This window comes from Puntigrus tetrazona, chromosome 17 (genome assembly GCF_018831695.1).
Source record: "Puntigrus tetrazona isolate hp1 chromosome 17, ASM1883169v1, whole genome shotgun sequence".
Classification (NCBI taxonomy): Eukaryota; Metazoa; Chordata; class Actinopteri; order Cypriniformes; family Cyprinidae; genus Puntigrus; species Puntigrus tetrazona.
The window spans coordinates 4199457-4219202 of NC_056715.1; the positions used below are offsets into that span (position 1 = coordinate 4199457).

Genomic DNA, 19746 nt, shown 5'->3' on the forward strand with positions numbered 1-19746 from the left:
ATGGGACTACACTCACATCTCTGACCCCTATGACATCAGGACACTTCTAATCATGGGTTTGACTGGGGAATATTTTTGTCCTGTCCTTTGCACAGATCCAGCTCTGTTTGGGCTAAATGGATTACTAAGCCTATGTGTCCAAGTCCACTGCTCTGCTTGTCAAAGCCATGGGCGATGACGCATGTTTATCCCATTCGTCTGACAGGCCCGCCATCAAACTCACTGGCAAGTCGACTGCCAAGTGCCACAAAGGAAAAATGCAGTGAAGCAAAGGATTGAACTATATCAAATATGTTTTTTTTCTCTCTAAATAGGTCAACTTCTTCTAGCAATTAAATATGCTAACTGGATAAATACAGTCTTTTTAATGCATTCATAAGGCCAGCCTTACATCTTCATGGCTACTTACAAAAATAAGTTTTATATAATTGCTAACAATTAATAATTGCTACTTTTCCCCTGGTTCAGTTCAGGGTTTTAGGAGTCCTGTGGATTCAACTTTATTGACTAGTAGTCATAGTAGTAGTAGTAGTAGGATACAGTAAGTGTACTGCTTTTTAAGATGCATAAGGGGTGGGGACTAAATTCACATTTTTATGCACTTGGTTTGTCAGTACTCATGAGGTAATACATTACAGTATGTATAGGACTTACCTCATCGGTACTGACAAACTAAGTGCCAGCTAGTGTAGATTGATTATGTTTGTAAATAATTTATGATTAACATCAGTTCACGGTGTCTTTATGTATTATTTAGCTCCGATTGAACACGAAACATGCTTTTAAAACATGTAGTTTGCATTCTGTTTTATGCATTCTGATCAAAAATTTCTTTTTGATATCATGCCCAAAAAACTCACTAGAGGTACAGTCGGAGTCTGTGGGGGCCTCTGGCCCATCTCTAGGCTCTGAGGATGGCACCAGAGGGTCCACTATGATGTCTAAGTCTGAAACCTTCCATGGGCCTGCAGGCATCCTCACCCTCTCTTCATCTGTCCCGCCGCCCCCACATATGTGGCACACAAGCATGACAAACGAATAGGGTGAGGAGTAGAAAAGGTGACAGACATGAGAAAATGGAAAAGCATGTTAGCAATAAAGGCTGGAAAAAACAAACAAAAAGATGTTTAGTGTGACGTTAATGAGAGTATCTGAGTAAAGAATTGTTTAAAAAACTTTCTGGAGCTGTCCCTTTCAGATGGAAAGTGATACCGCATGTGACATCAGGAAAATGAGAAGCATAGAAAGGAATCTGAACTGATCTGAATTAATGATTTTACAACAGTGGTGAGAAAGAAGATTCATTTTCAGAGCCAGCTTTCTGCGCTCTAATGATAGATATACGCAGCCTTCCAGATGCAAACATAATGATATGATACGTCTTTCATTATTTATGTAGTAGTGTCTTCCTGAATGGGGTCATGAACCTTGTAAATCCTTTTGAACCTTGTAAACCCATTGAATGCTCATCATTTGTACCACAGACAGCTTTTGTATGAATGTGTTAGAGTATCAAGAATGTTCTCATTCTTTGGAAAAAAACTGCAGAATTCCTGCAGTATTTTTTATTACAGTCCTGGGAAGCAGCAAATGCAAAAGTAGAGGATAAAAAACTGACCTGACTTGGAGCGAGCATGGTTGACTGTAGCAGATGTGGAGAGAGACTGTGGCTTCAGGGGATCAGGCAGTAAACCATAGCTTCCTTCCTGTCGCCCAGGCACTGGGACCTGGATGTATGGACAGACTGCTGCCACTCGCCCAGAACTGCATGGGGTGGGCTGAGGGGAGGGAGGACCACTCATTCGGCCAAGCTGTAGAGAAGAGGATTAGTTAATCAAACCCCATACAGGCAAGTTCGCAAGGCTAGTCAATATGGTTCTAGTTTTTACAGATATTCAGCATATATATCAAGAAATATCTTTGAATGTAATTTTGAATCCCTCTGGTGGTCAAAATTCTTTGTGCTTAAATTGCAGGGTTTAACTAATTCTAGGGCATCTTTACAAAATACAACCCAGCTCAATGTAATGTTGCAATTTAGTTCCAGGCTGTTTCACTTGCCTCTGCTTTTTTCTTGTAGAGACGCTCTCTGAGGTCCCCAATACGCTTGTCCATCATGGTCACCTCCATGTTGCGCTTGTTAAGCATATCCTTGTGTTGCTGTAGCTTGCTGTTCTGTTCCTGATTTAGCTTGTTCCGGATCTAAGTGCGAATACAAACATACATGCGTCATACACATGCATAAAGAACTGATGATTTTGTTACTGCATTTGAATATTTTACCATCTCATCAAATGTCACATGTTTATGCAACTAATATCTTAGGAGTTTGAAAACACGCTTGATAATCTGAATATTTTATGCATTATCACTGTGGGGTGCAAAATGTACCACAAACAACTTCAGAGAGGATGGAGGAAAGAATAAACAAGTGTGGCAAAACAGGAAAGAGCATTAAAATCAAAGTCTTTCAAGACTTCACTGGGGAATGAAATAGTTTTTGATGATCAAACAGGTTTAATGGATTAAAAGAAAGTTTACTTCCTATTATGTTTCCCCAAGTGAGACCAATATATTGAAGATCAACTATTTTTTCTCAAAAAACTTTGGTTAGTTTTTGGTCATAACAAGTTATCATGAGTTGACTGCAACTGAACAAAACCAACAAACAGCATCACCACCAACAAATAGTGTCAGTCTCTCCTTGTAGAAAATGCCTACCTGCAGTTCCTGGTAGAGTTTGCGTAGTTCCAGTGCAGCATTGCTGGTCACCGGTCCCCCCAGAGGCTGCAGTCCATTGAGACGCCCCCGTCGCAGATCATCTAGCTGCTGCGTGAGCTGGTCCACCTTCAGCATGGCTGACTGCAGCTCTGCCTGCTTTTCCTGGAACAGGCTGCTAACATGCTCAATTTCTGCAGCTGAAAGACACACACGAAGCCTTCCTATTATAAAAATACTATCTTTGTGTGCAAATGGGTGCACGATTGTTGATATGCTTCATGTGTCTGGATTTCTCAAGTGGGTGTGTGTTTGAGCAAGTGTGTAGGAGTGAGGACCAGATGTCCACTCCCCAAGTCCACATGTCATAAGGCAAATTCTAAATAGAGTGGAATGGTATTGTGATCTTTGTTTTTATTTCATGAATGTCATGAGGGGGTGAAATCCACCCCAGGCTCTTCCACACCCCAACCAGAACTCCTCATTTTAAAGTTCAGAGATGTTCTTAGTGACTGATCCACTGCCAGAAACACAGAGGGAGAGGATAGCAAAAGCAGCTGGAGCAAGGGATGAAATTCCACTGTGTGGTCTAACAATAGTAAAAACTGTTAGCTTCAGAACTAGTGGTTTGATTCCTTTAGGGGAACTTTAACGTGCAAAGTTGCTTTGGAATGGTGACATGAGCATATTAGACAGTCCTCCTAAGAAGATATTTTTTGCTGAAAGGCATACTAGTGATGACTTGTGACTCCATATTTGTGAGGTCTGAACAAGCAAGTATACAACCCTGAGACTTAAACATGGCATGACACGGAATCTGTGACCATTTTTGGTTCCTATCCTGTCATATATGCAAGTGAAATGTCATCCTAAACAAGTAAAAACATAGGGAGGGACCTTATTTTGTCCATTGGAAATTGAAAAGATCAGTGTTATTTGCAAACTGCTGTGATTGTCATGTGATTGACAAGTTGTTGGAGGGCAGAGGTTTAAACTTGTTTGGCTGTTGGACAAATTTTTGCATGCCGGTGAAAGGACTTTCAATTTTGATTTCATGTTGACTTATATACTTAAGGGGTAACTCCACCATTAGTCACCATTAGTCGTTCCCAACCCTTATTAGCTTATAAAATGAACATTTTGTCATTAATCACTTACCCCCATGTCATTTCAAATCTGTAAAAGCTTTGTTCATCTTTTGAACACAATTCAATATATTTTGGATAAAACCTGATAATGACTAATGACTGTCAAATTGAATGCCAATTAATGCCAGAAAAGTATGAAAGACATTGTCAAAATAGTCCATCTGTCATCAGTGGTATTTGTTAAATAAAGTTGTTATTTCTGTGTTCTTTTGGTACAAAAAGTATTTTTGTCACTTTATAATGTTACGGTTGAATGACTGATGGCAGATGGACTATTTTGACAATTTCTTTTTCATCCAAAATATCTTAAATAGTGTTCCGAAGACAAACTAAGCTTTTACGGATTTGAAATGACATGGGGGTAAGTGATTAATGAGGGGTGTGGTAACCATTTAAGCAAAAAACAGATATTGTACTTGGTAGTATAGTTGCTCATTTAAATAAAAAAACATAATTTACTATTTATACAGCATAAACCAATACACAATAAAAATCATTTATATAGCGGGCAATCTCTAAAGCATTTTGAAATCTGTTAACATGGCTGTACATACACAGGTTGCCGTTGATGAGTTTGCTGTAGTCCACTTGGCCCCTCATGGCACGGACCTTCTTAAGTTTGGCTTCTTGACTTTCCACTCTTTCCCTCAACCTCTGGAGCTTCTCACTCTCAGACACGGACTGGCCCTGACGTGGGTCCTGCTGCTTCAAATACCGCAATCGTTGCTCCTAAACACAGGGAGGAGAGGAGAAGGGAGGAAAGGACAGGAGAGGGTAACAGTCATTTTCAAAATGGGAGGGAACATGCCCCACAGATCATCAAAACAAACACGTCACCGATCAACAAAAGCCCTTCACACACCTCACTACGCACAGTAGAGAGCTGTGAAAGAATGGGATGTAAACAATAAGGAAGGGTCAGGTAAGTTGGTAAAACAGAGAGGAAAGATAGAGACAGGAAATAAAAGAACATTAACTTCATTTCAGAGACGTTACAGAATAGGAACACAAAAGTTTTCTGTTAGCAGAGAAGAGAACAAATAAAAAAGCACACAAATAATACTGTAATTACTCCAACTGTATGAAAATATTAGTTATTTGTGGTTTTTGTAATATAACACACCCAAAATGTGAACGTATGATGAATGAGACTAAAATAGAAAGTGGAGGGAAACACAGGCGTTCGTGCTGACTAGCACTTTCAGGTCTGCTTCAGAATGAGCAAGTACAAAGCCAGGCCTAACAGTCTCAGAGTGTTGACTCGACACAATCCAGTGTTAAATGAACAGATGAACGGACAAAGCATGTTTTTAACTGCAGAGCTACAATGTTTACAGCTACGTAGAACAGATTTGTGGAAATACACTTTTTTCACATTCCCTTTTTTAACTCTACAATCTAAAGTCATCAAAGAAAAAAAATTGTATTTGCAACATAAACTCGTTAAACTACGAAGTAAAGATTATGTCCCAATTTGTAGATTTCTTACTGTAAATGAACCAAAACTTATTTTTTGATTAGTAATATGCATTGCTAAGAATTACATTTGGACAAATTTAAAAGCAATTTTCTCAAAACAATTTTTTGCACCCTCAGATTCAGGATTTTTTCTTTTTTTGCCATCCTAACAAACAATACATCAATGGAGAGCACATTTATTCAGCTTTCCGTTGATGCATAAATTGAAAATAATTTACCCATATGACTGGTTTTGTGGTTCAGGGTCACAAATAGCATTTCAACAAACACTCCTAAAAAGTTCTAAACATGCATACACTTTTTTTTACCTTCAAAAAGTTGATAACATCTTAGAATACTGTCGCATATACTTCATAGATCATAGCTAGGCCTTGTGTCGCTTGTCTGCAATTTCCAGGGCATTCTGATTCTTTTTCCCGGGAACTGACTACACCTTTGTGAACACACGTACATAAACACACTATCTCCACTGGTCTTAACGTCCTCCCTCTTCCTGACAGCTGCAGTTTCATGCTGATCTCATTTCCTATGTGAATGGACTCTCTTTCCTGTTGTTGTTTAAGGAAAAGAACTTTACGTCCAGCAACGCGCACAGTTCCCTCTGCTGCTGACTCACACACTGACCATAAGACAATATCTCAATCAGAAAGACAAATGATTTTCAAAACACAATATCAAAAGAGATTAACTAAATGATGTCAGGTTTGAGTGCACTAGCTGCAAATTGAATATGCAAATAATTTAAAAGGTATTTCGAATATTCCTGAAATGGCCGCATGGAACCACGCTAGTGTAATTAATCAAATGCGACAGTTTATGCACACTAGATGATATGACCATGTGTTCATGTGCAGTATGCCCCTTATGCATGTGTCTGCACCTGTTTATGCCGGACCACAGGGGTCTTAATTTTAAAGTCAGCAGACCAACAAAGCGCCATTAACAGTTCTGAAAATGAAAGATGCATATCCTAGGCTAAATAAAAGTTGTTTAAACTGAACAGTTCAGACATAAGAAGAGTAAAAAAATCTGAAGACATAGGAATAAATAAAAAGATATGAGATTCATATGGTGGTGCCTACCTTAACTATCAGCATCTGCTGCTGAGCTTCGATCTGCTGCTGCTGTCGCATTGCCATCTCCTGCAGCTCTGACAGCGTTAACTCCACACGTGGATTACCCACCTACACACAAACACACACGCAAAGTATCAGATAATGGATGGGAAAATCTGAATTGAATGGTGATGAAGGTAGTTTCAAACTAGTAGTCAACGGACATTGTGTGTAATGCAAATTAATAATGACAAATGACACAAACTCAAAATTAAATACTGAAAAGGTTAAATAATAATATTTAAATATGCCAAATTGTGGCTGCTTAATTTGTTGTTATATCAGTTTATCACTTGGATCATGTCAAATTCAACCTACTTTGTGTGGGTTTTTAAAAAGACTTAAAAACCCACACAACTTAATTTATATATGCTTATAAATGACTTAATTTCCTCATTTATTTTTAGACACTTGTTATACTGGTACTGTATGTCTGGCTCCAATCCTAGACACGCTAAGCTGGTTTAGCCAGTGATGAACTTCTTAAAAGATCATTATATGTTTTGTTTTGTGCATCTTCACCTTAGTTTGAGCCAGCAACAGGTCACCGTTGTACATTTAAAACTAGTTAAGGCCAGGTTAGAATTTTAACTGGTCCAAGCTTTTGCTTTCAAAAGGGTGGACTGTTGTGCAGCATTGGGTAATAGAAATATCTGCAGTCAACAACAATTCAACAGGCACAGACAAACAAAAAAACACATCTAGAAATAAGCACAGAATCACGAGGAAATGCCTAGAGAGTGTGAACAGGATGCATACACTTATGCAATGTCCTGCAATTGTATGAACTCACCTACATACTCTATAACATTCACTCATACTTTACAATATAATACCATGTATACACAAACATGGCTGAAGCCTATGCTGTGACCCCCCTCACCCACTTGGGACAATCAGATCACCTTTATTTTGGAGCTTATCCACTGCATGGCACGGTATGGTTCACTTTTGGGGGGCTTCCACTATGTAAGGTACCTGGAACCTAGTACTTTTTTAGTACCGAGTGCTTTTTAGTGCAGAGAAAGAAGAACATCACTCCTTCGATATGCTCCATTGTTGTGTTTGTTTGTGGCACGTTTATAATGATCAGTAGTGGTGGTGCAACCAAAAATAAAGTGAATAATTCTGCCCGATCTAAAGCAATATTAAAACTGCAGTGGAAACGCAAACCAGACCGTGCCAAGCCATACCATACTGTGCCGTACCATGCAGTTTCTCACCCTTATCAACTGTGTGAAGCCATCAGTGAGGACCATCAAAATGTGGCCAACACAGGCAGACTTCACACTCCAGGACAGGTTTCAGACTGGAGTATGTTTGCTTCCCAGGGCACCTGTGGTTTTCATACGGACATAGACAACTACACTTCCCACCAACATAGACAGTGTTACAACTCAGAAGCAGATCACTACATAGCCAAATCAGAAGCCATGGATGAACAAGGAGGTGCGCCTCTTGCTGAAGGCACACAACACTGCCTTCAGATCAGGTGACGTGCACTTCCAGGGAAAATCTGAGGAGGGGCATCAAAAAGGCCAAGCACTGCTACAAAATAATGCTAGAGGAGCACTTTTCCAGTTCATCAAGTTTGCAGACGATATTACAGTGATCGTTCTCATCAGCAACAACAATGAAACTGCCTAGAGGGAGGAGGTCCAGCATCTGGTCACTTGGTGCACAGACAATAATTTGCTCCTTAACACCACCAAGACCAAGGAGCTCATAGTGGACTTCAGGAATGAGAGAAGAGGTTCACATGATCCCATCCATATTAAGATATGGCAGTTGAGCCTGTCTCATGCTTCAAGTTCCTGGGGATCCAAATCTCGGAGGACCTGTCCTTGGACCACCAACACCTCCAGTCTAGAAGGCTCACCAGCACCTCTTCTTCTTGAGAACACTAAAGAAGAACCAGCTGTCCTCAGCCATCCTGGTGAACTTCTATCGCTGCACAATAGAAAGCATCCTAACCAACTGTGTCACAGTCTGGTATGGGAGCTGCTCTGTTGCTGAGCGTAAGGCACTGCAGCGGGTGGTGAAAACTGCCCAGCACATCACAGGGACTCCACTTCTAGCCATTGAGGACATCCAGAAGATACAATGTCTGCGTCAAGAACGCAGTATTCTTAAGGACTCTTCTCACCCCGCTCCTGTCTTCCAGCAGGCGCTTCAGGTGCCCCCAGACAAGAACCAGTAGACTAAAGAACAGCTTTTTTCCCAGAGCTGTCTACTTACTGAACTCTGCCCCCCTCATACACTCTCCATAATCATTACACCATTTAATATTCATTGTGCTACTATAAAACATACTCTGTGCATATTTATAAATGTGCATATCCACTGTACATATCCATTTGTACATTTGTTTATACTTATCTGTACATTTCTGTTTATAGTAAACAGCATCCTGTATATTATGTTCAAAGTACATTCATATGTAAATTTTACCCATGGTTTCTACTTATCCCTGCACATATCATCTATAAGTGCACTAACTTATACCTATATCCTGCACTTGCTTATTGCACTCCTGATTAGACCTAAACCGCATTTCGTTACCTTGTACTTGTGTAATAACAATAAAGTTGAATCTAATTTAATCTAATAAACATACATAGTCAAGAATGCAAGTAATGAATTATATAAATCCAAAATCGTTTTTCTGTCTGACACGTGACATGGCATACATTCAAAATAATTGAATCATTGGCTTCTCTCAATTCCCATAACTGGCTCACTGCACACGTGTTATCCTTATAATGACTAAAACACATCTGACAGGCCCTAGTGAGTCAGAGGACTGCAAAAACCTCATTTCTGTGTGGAGGGTACATTTATCTAAATGATCTCATTGAGGCATCACTGAGATTTTATAAGAAAAGTCAATGTGGCAAGTCCATGTTTAAATTGAGGTTGGCCAGTTAAGATGGAATTGGCACTAGATGTCCTCTGAGAGGTCTCTGTGCTGTCAGATAGAGCAGAAATGCTCAGCTCTGAAAGAATATTTCTAGTCAATATAACTGCAACAAGGCCTATAACTGGAAAAAGCTATCTGTTAATATGCTCATTTCATCCTAATGGCTGTTGACTGACTGACTAATGCAGGAAGTCAGTCATATGAAATCAGCCATTTTTGCTCATGGGTGCTCAGTTCTGCAAGCAATGAATTAAATGAATCACTTGATTAATTGAATACTGGTACATTAAAGCCCTCCTGGGAAGTTCGAATTTACTAGTTGGGAATTCGTAATTATAATGGCAGATGCATTCAAGTCACTCGGTTTGAGCAAGATGATGTACCATGAAAAAAACCAAATAAACTAAATATATATATATATATATATATATATATATATATATATATATATATATATATATATATATATATATATGTGTGTGTGTGTGTGTGTGTGTGTGTGTGTGATTTTCTTTTTATGTTTTTTTCAACTCTAGTTGGTTTTCTGGTTTCGAAGTGCTTGAATAATCCACACTCGTAAAAAAAAAACTAAATTGACTACTAGGCTGGCATGCACAACAGCATTTTCTGCTATTTGTAAACCAGGAGCCTCTTTGCATAAACTTACACTTATCAACAAATTTACCATCAATACAGATGCTGCCTCTGATGCGTTTTCTTACACGTACCCAACTCGGAAACTCATGTGCTTAAAGAAAGTATAGAGTTTCCTGAAATCATGAAATAAAAGCGCACAACAAATGAAATGCACGCTATCTGCCATGACGCGAACACACAGTTAGGAAATCCTGGGAAGGCACTACTGGGAAGGAAACACTTAGCAAAGCGCCAGACAATACGCGTCAGTCACAAATGCGTTATTTGTTTCCATTCCGTTTACATTACAGATAATTTACCGCCGAAATAAACAAAGGCTGCCATAAAAAAAAACATTCTTTCAAGGGAATATTTTAATTCTTTGAGGGAGTGCCATTCTTAATAACCTTGGATGTTCAGTCTGTGGAAGGATTCGCCTGAAATGTGGCTCCAGCCACAGAAAATGAGGTCACCCCTGGGGCCGTTATGGTGTTGGTAAGCACCTGGTGGCTCTGAGGGAACAGGCCCTTTTCAGAATGAGATCATACGCAAAGTATTAAACACGCTCACCCATTACATGAAGAACTCACATGGCATTAACTGAAGCGTGTGAGAAATGCTTTGAAGCATCTTACAGCAGAATGAGTGAATCTATGACCAAAGTATCCATAGGTGTTTACATTTATAGCTAAAAGCGCCTGCTACAGTATACACAGGAGACATTATTCTCTCTTTACCTCACTCCTTTTCACCCTTTTTCACATATGACATAGTCCATTAGGTCATCGCCTGCCCGCAGCCACTGCTATTCATATCTTGTCTGACAAATGAGCCGTAATTAGAGTACTTTTAGTTCCCCCTGTCACAAGAACAATTCTCGCGAATGCGCTTTTTGAGGTCTGACATGGCAGCAGCTGAAAAAACGTCAGTTTGCAGCGAGATTCAATACATCACACTTATTGTATCACAAATGTAGGCGAGAGGGGTTTAATTAGTTTTAGATTGGAAACGGAGCGATTTCTATCACATAACCATATAAGAGAACTATCTGTATGCGATGAAGAGATTCAAAAACGATACAGATTTTATAAAAAACAAACTTATTTGGGAATGCCAAAGTAAATTTTATCTGTGGCAAGGGACATGATCTAACGTCAAAGCAAATTTATTACATTTCATTCAGATATATCAAGCGTATCAGTGCATTTTTAATATAAAACAATATGTAATTTAAAATTATTAAATAAAAGTGTTTTTCCTCGGAATGTGAGCTTTAGGGAAACCATTAGACAATTAACGGATAATAAGCAAAACAATGATATTTGTCTCATCGTGGATATTTAACTAATTTTAAGGTCAATACTAAAACGAATGTTATGACTAGTCGCTCAAGTTTTTATTTTATCTTGATTTTTTTCATCTTTTTGGAGCTCGCCTAATCGGTTAAAAGCGCAATATCCAGTGCACTCTCTCCACCGAGACCTGCATATATAATGATGGTACATACAAAAAAAAAATGAAGTTTAAAGCAATTGCAGCATTAGTCGCACTCACTGTTTGAAATGTCATATCAGCTACCCAAAAATATTACATGTCAACTGACAGCATCCCTTCCCAATACACTACATACAGCTGTGATCTATCAGCTCATGTAACTAGACAACAAAGTAACCTGATCCAACGCTCTGACACTTATAACAACTGGTCAATCTTTTTTCTATTGATCAGCAAACGAACGAGCAGAAAATCCGAGTGAACCGGTTCTGCGCTTCACGGAATCAATGCCACGCAGAGCAACGCATAAGAAGCCGCTTATAAGATGAGCGCTGAAATTACCTGGTGAGAGTCCCAGGTTATTCTGCATGATTGGACCTTAATTTTGCTGCATTGTCCTTCAGCTGTGAATTCCTGCACAGTCTCGACGTGGTTCCACTCCATTTCTGACAGTGTTTTCCGAGTCTCTTATGTGAAAAGCCTCGGCGCTGCGTGGACGGATGCAGTGCAGCTGTAGTATCTGCGGCGTTGTGCTCGTTATGAGACCCCAGAGTCACACTCACAGCCGCAATCCCCTCTCCAAAAAACAGGAGTGAAGTCATCCAGCACATTAGCGATGAGTCAGGCTGTCATCCCCACTCTGCGCGACTGACTTTGCGTGTTTTTGTTTACTATACATAGTTGCGGTCTCGTGACTCTGATGAGCTATTGCAGCGCATTGAACAATAAAACGTTGGATAGAAACGAGTGACCTTTGTAAAATGTTAACGTGAATGTGTGATGATGGAGACTGCGTAAGTTTTTTTCCCCCCCTCAGGCTCAATTTTGACGTGCAAGCACTTCTCTCGCTCTTAATGTGTGTGCGCGTTTTTCCTGCCCGGAGAGTAGACTGCAGCAGTGATGTCCGATTCCTTAACGAATCGTTCGTTGGAGTCGGATCTTTTCAAAGAATCGGTTGAACGAGTTCTAAAAAGCCAGTAGCCTATAAATGATTCATTTAAGAGTCTCGAGTAAACAATTCCCAATTCGGAATCGTTAACGAGTCAAAAAGGACATTACGCTGAGTATTATCTCAGGAGCGCTGTCGATAAATGTCGATAAACACTGACGTTTTTTTGTTAAAATTTAAGCAAATTTAAGTGTCAGGTGTTTAGACTCAGAACTAGCAATGTCAGATTAAACGAATTACCCTTTTGATGCAAATGATCAATCGAGTTGGCAAAAGATCTGACAGAGTTTGAATCATTTGGACAGCTCACTCGCACTGAATCGTTTCTCACACGAAACTAATCGGACGGTTTATTAAAACAGAAAGCATAAAAGAGGAGTGAGGATGGATAATTGGCTGCTTTAATTAAAATCCATTGTGGAAAACAAAGCTTAAGGACTGGATTCTGTCCTACCGTTTGCGCACAAGACCGGATTTAAAAGCAGTATAAAAAATAGGATAATTTACATGGAATGTACCACAACAGAGCAAATCGGTTCAATTGATCCGAGTCAATCGGTTCACAAAAAGATTCATTCGCGAATCGGACATCGCCACAGCACGCACACGCAGACCCCTCCTCTCCCGGGAGCGCCGCTGTCAGACTGCCCGTGCTGCGCCACAGCTGCCCCGCACTCACTTACTCCCAGATGCGTGACGGTCTCCAGAGAATCTGCCATTAATGTTCGCAGCTCTGCGACACAACTTTACAAGCAAGCACGTGCTTTCCAATGCACCGCGCGTTACGGTGCACGAGAGGAGGCTGATGAAATTGATGTTTGACAAGGAAATACCATTAACATCAATTCCATTAACAAAAACTACCACTGTGCATTGATTATTTCACGACACTATGTTACATCTCACCTCCCCATAGAGGTTTACTACTCTTTAGCCTACTTTAAATAATCCCATAGCCTACAGGTCCAAAAAAAAGGAGTCAAAGGCCAATATTATGTCATAAGGTGCTTTTTTAATAGCAAACGTTTTTGCCATTACAGATTAAGATTCTGTTGGATTTCAATAAGTAAGCAACAAGGAGTTAAAATGCACAATTCTAAAAATGCACGCATGTCTTTCGGCAAGATGCGATGCTCATGTGGGCTAATCCATATTAGTATTCCAACAGCGATGAGCAATTGAACAAGACCGTTTTTGTGCCAGTTGGATGAGGTATCTTGGACAGAAATGGGCACAGTCAATAAGTGCTATAATAACGCTGAGCCAGCCATTTAGCCCCCCTCCGCATTTTAATAGCTTCTCATACTGACCACGGTCACTCATGACTGACCTTCATATGTCCATACGCTGAAAAACACATGCAGTGCCACGGGGCAAAATCTGTGCTCTCAACTTTAGCGTATGCACTGAACAATATGCATCAGATAGGCGTATGCTTTAGAGCAATGATTTGATTTGGCAAGGGAGGTTTTAGTATAAATCAGTGTTCATCAACTGGCAGTTAATGACAAATTTTGATATAATGCATGGTTATTATTGATAAAATAAATATGCGCTGAAATAAAAGAAACTGTTTATTGTTAAATTATTTAATTTTATTTTTTAGTTGCCAAGGCATCTTTTCTCATTTACATTTTGTTTAACTTAGAATTAAATTAACTAAAATAATTATATGGAAATGGAATATATATATATATATATATATATATATATATATATATATATATATATATATATATATATATATATATACTTTATATAAGCATAAAAAAATACAAAACAATATAAAACCACTAAAAATGTAAAATACACAAATAAAGACTAATTCAAAATATTAATATCAATTCTTAATAGTATATAAATGCTAAAATAACAGCATTAATTTTAAATGCAAGGTATAAAATTCAACAAAGCATATCATTCTGGAAGTATTTAAAATATTTGATTTTAAGGATGTTTTTTCTCAGTTGTCACAACAAGATGTATAATATAATATCTGGGTCCTAAAGGAAAACCAGTTGATAATAACTACATTTCCAGACAAGTGCTAGACGATAATTAGAAGAATTCACAGCGCTGCCTTCAAATGCAATGACACTTTAATTTACAGTATTTGTTTTTTTATTTGTATTTTCCTGCTGCATTTAGGCAGAAACACATTGCTCTTTCATGACTATGCAAAGCGCCCTTAGGGACAACATGCACAGATCTTTGGGAACTTTCAAGGGCTAAGCATTCATCTCTACGGACGGAGCATTTGCATTCTCGCAGAACTTCTAATCGCATTTTATGGTGAATTTTGATTATCTAATAAAGTTTTATCTGCCGGGTGCAGGAGGTGCAGTGCGACCGAAATGGAAACTCTAAGCATCATCTAAGGGAATGTTACAGGAGCTTCTAGAGGCAGAAAAAGCCAGAGTGAAGGTCAATGATAGCGATATCAGAGTGGGACAAGGTCAGTGAGCTCAGAGACAAAGCTGCCAGGCGGATCATGCCTGAAAACCAACAACGTGCTCGATGAAAGATATCTTTATATTATTTGCATAGCCAGACTTTTAAACTAACAGCATAAAAGTCTTGTCCAGATTGCAGCTCGTTCCGGCCAAAAATCGCCCACTTAGTCTGACTCACTGTAAAGACACCAACCACAGTTTGTTTTGCTTTTACATGCCACTTAAGGATGGATTCGTCTAAAACTAAACAGCCTTAAAAAATTGATGGTTTCAGTAGAAGTGCTAAAAAAAAATGCAGAGAATGTGTATAGAATTATATCTAATTTGTGAGCATTTACTGTATTTCTATGGTGCAATAGATTATATAAAAGCATAAGTTACATTTTACACTACTTAACATACTACCATTCAAAAGTAAAATTTTTAAAAAATTAAATGAATTCCTTTATTTAGCAAAGATGCATAAAATTGATCAAAAATGACAGTAAATGATTTTATTAAATAATTAAAAAGAACTATTTAAATGCTATTTATTTTGAATATTCTGATAATAAAAAATGCATTAAAGTTTCCACAAAACATTAAGGCACTATTTTGAACAACGATAACAATGATGAGAAATTACGGATTTTAAAACAGCTCGCCCATCACAGAAATGAATTGCATTCTAAAACACATTGATACTAAAACTTTAAAGTGTAATAATATTTCGCACCTCTTTAGAAATGCACACAGGTGGGCAAACAACACATGCTGACATGTGCATATCCTGAATAAAGTCTTCATTCGGACCCTGAGAGAAACACTATGCCCATCAAATGCCCTCGTACAGTCATTCTCAGCTGCTCGGCTGTATTATCGGAAGCCAGGAACACTTTTGGGTTGCTGAACAGCTAATATTTTGCTTTCTGGCCCTTTGACCTGGTTTAAAGTGGAGCACACTCGCAGACTTGCATATTACGCCGACAGTTTTAGAGTATGAGTATACAATCAGGCCAGTGCAGGAGTTCAGAAGTCCTGAAGTTTATTGGCCGGATGTAATTAAAATATCATCACATGATACGGCCTGAAAGAGAAGCCCCTGCTGCCTGGATCATGTGTAATAACAGCTGCATAATGGAACGCATTTGGATGCCGCAGTGAACTCGTCACTCATTTATAATATCACTGGTGATGCTGGGAAGCTCCCAGTGACCACCTGTTCAATAGCTGAGCTGCTTTATGGGTTTTATGATTACGGTTCTGTGGAATGTTAATCAGTCTGGAGATCTGGAATATACACCTACAGACATCAATTTCCTTTTTCGTAAAAATACTGACATGGATACCGGCAGAGGAATGTAGATGTGCGTTTCCGAACTCGGAAAAAGAGAACACTGCCTCCTTTTTTCTGCATGATCGGTATCAAAGACAGCCATATGCAGCGGGATAGAAAGCACACGGAAACTAGGCAGCGTTATGCAGCCGAGTGATCTTTCGGGAAACGGGGGAAACCTGTGTATTCTGTTTCTCTAAAACTTCCTGTGTCCGCCACATGAACCAATCCGCTGCAAATGACTTTGGTGGAGGACTGGAGCTTATCAGCACATTGCACACAAGCTCCCCGCCGCAAAGCTTCCCACTTTTAACTTCCAACTGGAGAGTAATTATGTGGAAACTACAGTCAGAACTGATTCTTAAAAGGAACGGTTCGCCCGAAAATGTGGATTCTGTCATCATTTCACTTTCTTTTGTGGAACAGAAGTCGCTTTCTTATAATGAGAGTGTAGAGTCACGGGGGCCCGTCTGTCTCCAAAAAAAAGACTTTTATGCACTATATTCCAAGTCTTCTGAAGCAGTGTTGATTTTGTTCACCAAAACTAAACGAGGTTGCCCTGGAAACTTTAAAAGTTAAATTTAATTTGAAGTACTTTTATTTCTAGAACTAAAAGTGTGAAAAAAGTTTAAAAAGTTAAATAGAAATGTTAAAAATATATTTTATATAATTCAGAATATTAATACAAATTATAGTAGTAGATATAATGATAAAATATCCAATATATAAAATAATAAAATATAAAATAATATATAAATAATATAAATTAGTTTAAAAATCTCATAGCTGAATCACTGAGGCTTTCTTTTAGCAAACCGGCAGACAATTATTGCATACTAATTTTGTAATTTAAATTAAAATTAATAAAATAATATGAAATAAAATAATATGAAAAGAAATGTTCATTCAAAATATGAATATAAATTTTAGTAGTACATAAAACACAAAAATGGCCAACAGTTAAAAGGCTTTTTAGGCTTTTCAAAAACAGACCCAGGTTTATATCAAAAGAGTGCTTCACGGATCGAAACACATAGAAACTACACACATTTATTGCACGAAAAGACGTGCTGACGTGTTTCATTCATGCAGTTTCACCGTAATTACGCGAAGCCTCTGTGAGCAGCCCTCATTATGAAGCCTCAAACAGTCCAGAAGGAAAGCGTGACTGAGAACAGCGCGAACGTACCCCATTCTCGCAAGGCTTGTCCGAGTTCCCCTTGCTCTTCCTGTCGGCCTGCTCTGAAGTTTGACTTCCTGCTGGAAATAAAACAAGATTACATCATCGCCCCTGCACTCCAAGCAATGTTGCTGAGCTTAAAAACCGCCGCTGCGGGCAAACATAATCAGTGCTGCTGGACAGAGGGGCATTTTTGTATTGGCAAAACAAAAAATCAGTCACACGTATAGCTGAAAAAACGAAAAAGGGTACCTTTGAATCTAATGAGCATATGATCCAGCAGTGGGATTTTGGCTGGCATATTTACCCTGATTAGTCTGTGCCGAGACAGCGGGTTGTTTAACAGCGTTTACCAACCACCAGTCATTTCTCTTTTGTGAGCCTTTGTTTCACCAGCACTCTCAACTGTGCCATCTATAAATAAGCAGCAGCTTAATTCTCTAAATCCAGGGCTGTGTTATTATGTGTAATCCTGTCAGAGGCTCTGGAAATACCAAGACCTTCATGGACCGCGCCGCCTCTGATAGGCCTGTACACAATCCCGCTGACCGCCCTCTGCCCTCACAGACTAATTTGAAATGTAGTGATACGATGAACTACAATTTTACATTTTCACATTTCAGCGCCGCTTTCCGTGTAAGAACCTACTGCCTCAATGTTTTCATGGTGTTACGTTGAGGCTGTTATGGTGTTATGCAGTTGCTATAAATTAAAAAATATATAATTAAAAAAAATTAAAATTGGAATAGTTTTAGAATTGTGAAGTTAGTATTGTATAGTATTAGTATTGTAATTTTCAGGGTCATTAAAATTAAATTAAATTAAATTAAATTAAATAAAATTAAAATTAAAATTAAATTAAATTAAATTAAATTAAATTAAATTAAATTAAAATTGCTATAAATGTTAACAGAAACAAGGCAACATTTCGCATTTTAATTTAACTAAAAGTGAAATAAAATTTAGAAACTATATACACATAGAAACAAAAACAGCAATATTACTAAAACTTTAACTGCAAAAAAATATATTAAAATAAAAATAGATTAAAATATTACTAAAGACTATAATAGTCCCCATCATAATACCAACATTTTACATGTACTATAAAATATTACAAATGTATCTATTAAATATTAGATTTTTTTATAGTCATATCAAATGAGTAAAATATAGTGGGAATGTATCTTATAAACTGAGTTTTTATTTCTCAGTGTGAAAAAAATAAATTTTCCAAATAATATTCAGCCCTACAGGCATAGTAATTTTTCAGCTTTTTAAGAAAATGATTTTAGTTTTCTGAACACATGCTGTCCCCTACAAATAAGCTTAATCATTTATTATTAATATTTTCATGCCACAGTACACATTGCAAAAAAGCAACATATCCAAATGACTTTTTTTTTCAATATTGTGCTGCACTGGTGAAATCACTAATCCTATGAGCAATATTAATAATGATTCAATCTCTCATTTTAGACATTTCTCTTTGAAGGCCAGACAAGCGTCTCCTCTAGTCTGATGGTCTGTCTCAGGTGCAGATATGAGAGCAAGAAGGCGGGAGACCAATTACACACAAAGAAGATTAGTTACGTAACTACAGAGAAAAACTCTGCAAAGCCCAACGCTCACAGGACTCTCACTTAAAGATACTAAAAGATTTAACAGAAAGACGCTAGATTTTTTGGGAAAGTTACTAATCACAAACCTCAACTACAGATTAGCAACTACGAGCTGTTCTGAAGGTAAATCTGTTTCCAGAAATTATGTAGCAAAGATGCATTAAATTAATCAAAATCGAGGTAATACGTTGACGCTTGGAAGAGTCAAAACTTTGACAGTGTTTGTCTAAAAGAAGAAAGACATGAGTTGATGAGTTGGATTTTTGGGGGTGAACTATTTCTTTGTTCATTTGTTTTTGCAAATGAAATTTTCATGTATAGAAACCTTTATTTTTAATTGCAATGGTATTTCAAAATATTACTGTATTTCTGATTAAATAAATGCAGCCTTGGAGGGCATTAAAAAAAAATTACAGTTTACAGTGAGGGTTATTACAACATTACCTAACATGAACAATACTTTTACAGCATTTATTAATATTAGTTAATGGTCATTTATTAAAATCACAAGTTGTGTTTGCTAACATTATTTAATGCACTGTGTGCTAACATGAACATTAAGTTGAATAAATCCTGTAATAAATGTATTGTTTATTGTTCGTTCATGTTAGTTAATGCATTAACAAATGACACCTTATTGTAAAGTGTTACCAAAAAATCTTACTAACTACAAAATGTAGAATGGTAGTTTAACAAAGGAGCAAAAAGAAGGAACCA

The 19746-nt window shown here is 38.0% G+C and overlaps 1 protein-coding gene across 5 annotated transcripts in view; it reads right to left on the minus strand.

The window, feature by feature from the left end:
* Window positions 1-19746, minus strand: part of ppp1r13ba (protein phosphatase 1, regulatory subunit 13Ba) — a 35713-nt gene that overhangs the window by 3885 nt on the left and 12082 nt on the right. For 2 of the 5 annotated variants that reach the window (XM_043263085.1, XM_043263083.1), the window contains exons 4-10: window positions 17417-17487; window positions 6428-6529; window positions 4421-4595; window positions 2722-2918; window positions 2062-2202; window positions 1619-1811; window positions 861-992 (exon numbers count right to left, since the gene is read on the minus strand). In XM_043263085.1, coding sequence (XP_043119020.1) covers window positions 861-992; window positions 1619-1811; window positions 2062-2202; window positions 2722-2918; window positions 4421-4595; window positions 6428-6529; window positions 17417-17487 — 1011 coding nt within the window. Of the gene's footprint in view, window positions 1-860; window positions 993-1618; window positions 1812-2061; window positions 2203-2721; window positions 2919-4420; window positions 4596-6427; window positions 6530-11852; window positions 12371-17416; window positions 17488-19746 lie in introns of those variants that run through there. The other 3 variants (XM_043263084.1, XM_043263087.1, XM_043263086.1) reach the window with 3 other exon arrangements.